At 42.3% G+C, this 4639-nt stretch overlaps 1 protein-coding gene across 1 annotated transcript; it reads right to left on the bottom strand.

Moving 5' to 3' along the window:
• Positions 1 to 178: 178 nt before the first annotated feature.
• On the bottom strand, positions 179 to 2376 carry LOC121966041 (DENN domain-containing protein 4B-like; the record flags this gene model as incomplete). Its single annotated transcript, XM_042516145.1, has 5 exons — positions 179 to 245; positions 409 to 650; positions 797 to 966; positions 1360 to 1429; positions 2121 to 2376. Coding segments are annotated over 5 exons (805 nt in total), but the record flags the coding sequence as incomplete, so codon positions are not given.
• Positions 2377 to 4639: the final 2263 nt, after the last annotated feature.

Genomic DNA, 4639 nt, shown 5'->3' with positions numbered 1-4639 from the left:
GAAATAAAATAAAATAAATATATTTTCCTCTTTTCTGTTGTTATTTGTTGGGCAGCTGGTTTTCTGAAAATTCAGGCCTTTTTTTCTGCTTCATATTTGAACTTTGAGAATCGTATATTATTTCTGATGACCTGCTGAGGAACAGACGGACATCACACATTAAAGGTTTGAGTCGTACCTGAACGAGGATGCGAGGTCGCTGTGGGGAAGGAAACGGGACGTTGTGCATGAAGCTGGAGATGTGTCTAAAGACGGAGTAAAAAAAAAAAAGTATCAATCACACATTTGTTCACGAGTCAAAATGGTCAATGTGATGGAAGGATACGTAACGCCTCCCTTCACCCCATAAAAAACTCATCAATAAACTGATAACTGATTTAGTCTATATTTAAACATGAGAGCACTGACTTTTCGAGCGGCAGGACGTGCGGTCCGGAGATGGAGTATCTGTAGACGAAGGTGAGGAACTTCTGGAAGACGGTGAAGAAGGGCCAGTGGGAGAGGACGCAGATGCTCTTCTTCACCTGCAGGCTGCGGTTGGTGATCGGCCGCCGGTCGACCACGCTGAGCAGCCCGAGCCTCACGCTCTGCCGCTCCGACAGCAGCTCCCTGGGGAACGACTCGTAGAACTGGATGGCCGCTCCGTAAACCTGCGTGAGCGAAAAGCGGAGTTTTCACAGACAGGCAGCGCTTTAAATAGACAGAAACACGATCTGCTAAATTAATATTACTGCTGCATTCATGTATTTTAAGCGTCTATTTATTGTGAGTTTGTGTGTGTTGCTGCTCCTCTGACATTGTCCCCGGAGGCGGAGGTGAGGACGAAGGTGGAGAAGACGGGCAGCTGGTACTTTGTGTTCAGAGGCCAGCTCTCCACGGTGACGCCCATCGGCAGACAGAAGACCGGCACCGACTCCGGCAGAGGAAACGACTCCAGGTCCTCCTCCGGGTACCGGCTGATCAGACCTGCAGCACACAGCAGACACTCTTCACACATGAACGTTAATGTGCAGGATAACTGTGTTGTGCATTGTGCAGTAGTAGTAGCAGTATCTCTATCATTGTTATTAATATTATTACCAGTAATTAAAGATATAAAGACTGAGGTCCCCATCATTGTTTTAAATTACATTAAATCAACTTTCATTCATTTCCTGAATGATAAATTCCAGTATATTTCCACTTGAGTCTGTCTAACGGGTCACACTGACGTTGTATTGCCATCTCTGTTGTTTGGTTTCATTTGGGCACGATTATGTGAGTAGACACACGTTAAAAAACACAGTATTTTTGGTCCTGTGTGTGGGCGCCCTGATGACGCCTCGGTGTGTGTGCTGCAGCAGAGCGGCAGATACTCACTGGCTTTGTAGACGAGCGCGTTGGCTTTGGCCACAGCTCTCTTGTAGCACACGTACAGAGCCGGACCCCACTGCAGAAAAACAACACACACACGGCTGTGACAAACTCGTCTGCAGGAAGATCACAGAAATTTGTTGAAGCATATTTCATTAAAACAGTTTAACTTCATTTGAGGGAGGTTACCTTTTCATTGTTATTTAATTTTCTTTATCTGTAAGCATATTTATCAACATTTCTATGCATGAACCAGTCAGTTATTATTTTTTATTTCACATTTTAACCTCTTTAATTTAATTTGTAATTTGAATCCTTGAAAGACTTTTATTGTCAAAGAAACACACAGGAAGTGATTAGTTTCATTAGCAGCTGCTTCACAAACAGCAGAATCAATACGTTTCTGGTATAATTTTTATTAATGAACCGCTATAATTCTTTACCATCAAAGTCATCATATTACCAATATTTAGATTATTTAATGATAATAATAATAATGCATTTTATCTATGGATGCGTTTCAGGACACTTAAGGTCACCAACAATAATAAAACATCAAAATATCAAGGCATAAGTGAAAGAATACATGGTAAAAAGCAAAAATATAAGTAAAAGTTCAATGGTCTAAAAATGTGTTTTGATGATGGAGAATCGAAATCACAGATGGTTTGTTGGAAAGAGTTCCGGAGACGAGGGGCTGCACCGCTGAAAGATTATTTATCATTTTTGAGTCTTGTCTCCCAACAACAAACCACCGTCACGCTCACCATGCCCGTGTTGAGGTTCTTGTCGACTCTACAGAAGGTGTGCGGGGCGACCTCTCCTTTGCTGGGCAGCAGCAGGGCGATGTCGGTGACCCCCAGCGTGTGGAGGCCCTGCGAGTCCAGAGCCCGCCGGTACGTCAGGAACACCCGGTGAGCGGTCGGGGCGCCACCCGAGCTCAGGCTGGCCGAGCGGCTGTAGGGCGTCGTCTCGACGACGTACCAGCCCTGCTTCAGCTGCTCCTTCCCCTCATACAGGACCCTGCAGGGACACGATGTTTCTGTTACTACCGCTGCATGGCTATTACTGGTTTTACCTGCAACATCAAATTCTACATCACCTACATCACATCACCCGCACTAGTTTATATTAGTTACACTGAGGGTTTAAAGAACAGCACAACTTCTCCTACAGCTGCCATCAGCCCACCATCATTCCCAGTTAGAGAAAGGGTGAAATCAAAGCAAGGCAGTTAGATTGGGGCCCCCAAAACATTACATCTGCCCCTGGCAATAATAACGAGAGCTCAGCGCGAGCGGCTGGATGAGACACGAGCAATGCGTCCTGGTGTTTCTAAATAATTCATCCAAAGTCTGATTATAGCTGAAACTAACACAAAGTCGTCTGTAGAAGTCTGAGGAAGTCACTTTCACCTCTGCAGATGTGTCTGTTTCAGACACTTTGGTGCTGTGAGGAGAAGCTGCGCTCTGTTTGTTTGTCTCGCTGCGCTGCTGTCGGACCATCAGCTGTTTGATCCGCCATGATGAAATGCTGTGGCTGTCAAACACTCAGCTGTTCTACAGTCATATCGTTCACTTCTTTATATGATTGTTCAACACTTCTGCCCTCGCTGTGTTTTGGCATGGGATTTTCCTCAGTGTCATAAGAGCGTGAGACAGAGCCCAAAAGCGTGAGACGCAGGCAGATGCGTGGGAGTTGGCAGCCCCAGTGGGGAAAGGGTTAACAGAATTTTTAAATAACCAAAATACCCAACATGGGTTTTGGAGTAGGATGTCGGATATGTCCGACATGTCTGCGGGCTGTGAGGCAAAACAGCCGCTGCGCTGTCAGTCTGCTGCAATGTATCGATCAGCTGTGTCACTGTCAAAATTTGTTGAAATTCGTTTTCATTAGACCTACTTTTTTTGTCAGGGGTTGAAAATAGTTAAATTAATCTCTCAGTTTCTTGGGCTCAGACAGGAATACACGGTCCTAGTCGCAGTTAAACACCTGGTGTGCATTTTGTTCACAGGCACGAGTAACACCTGCAAACATAATAACGGCCAACAAACAATATAAACCAGCAACGGAATAAATTTTCCACAAATGTAATAGCAGTTGACCATTACAAACATAACATTTCCTGAAATGTAATAAAATAAACTCGTTACATTTGTGGGATGGTGAAAATCTTCAGCTTTCAAAACAGGAAACAACAAAGGTAATATGAAAATGAAAAATGATCTTTGTGGTCACTGTTGTTTACTTATTCACTCATACACCTGCCATTGGGTTATTATTATTATTATTATTATTTTACATTTTAAACAGTGTTTAGTGTATTTGCAAAAAAAGGAAACACTTTACTGATGTTTGTAAATTGGACCCATAAAAGACAGCTGTCACTGGATTACTCTGAGACTGAAGAAGACTTAAAAAAAAAAAGATGATTCTCAGACAAATTGGGCAGCATCCTTTTCCTGTCATTTCTAAATGGATTACTGGGCGTTTAACCCACTCGACGATGGAGCTATGACTCCGAGAAGGAGAGCAGTTTTGCAGAAAATTGCTTCAATCGCCTCCAAAGCTTCTGATCTCAAAAAATCCTGGAAAACACTCAGACACAGTTTCTGTCACTGATTGTCCACCTGCTCTCTGCCTGCCAGCTCCACTCCCGAAAAGACGTAATCTGATGTCTGATATAAGAGGATTTGCCTCATTATCCTCCAACAGGAGCGTAATCCAGAGTAATTAAACAGTTAAACATGAAAGAAACAATAGAGAAGAGTCTGTGTGTCAGAGATGAGAACAAGACTCGGTCTGCCCACCACTGCATTACATAATCCTCGGGATTATATAACCTTTAATATGCATCACGTGAACAACATGCACTGGACCTGACTTCTGTGTGAGAGCCGATGGCGTCTGCTCATTTCAGATTTCAGCAGCAGAATAATTTACATGAAATCTGTGTTTAAAATAAACACCAGCTGATATGACGCATAAACAGAAACTTATTGTTAGAGTCACTGTTTAAAAAAAAACAACAAAAAAAAGCATATTCTCTCTCTAATGCACTTACTTTCACTGAGGACAAAGTCACTAGTGGCAGATTATTGTCAGACAATCACATCTTCATTTCTATGGTGGACTAAAACTGCCAAAATATAAAATACATGAATATTTTTCATTTATTCTAAATCTAAATAAATAGAAAATCATAAACAAATCAATTCAATTGATTAATAAATCAATTTAATAGGAAAGTAAATAAATAAGGAAGCAAATTAAAAGAAAAATATCA

The sequence above is a fragment of the Plectropomus leopardus genome, unplaced genomic scaffold (assembly GCF_008729295.1).
Source record: "Plectropomus leopardus isolate mb unplaced genomic scaffold, YSFRI_Pleo_2.0 unplaced_scaffold22881, whole genome shotgun sequence".
NCBI lineage: Eukaryota > Metazoa > Chordata > Actinopteri > Perciformes > Serranidae > Plectropomus > Plectropomus leopardus.
Note: the sequence above shows the minus strand (reverse complement) of the source record. Positions and strands in the feature narration are given on the sequence as shown.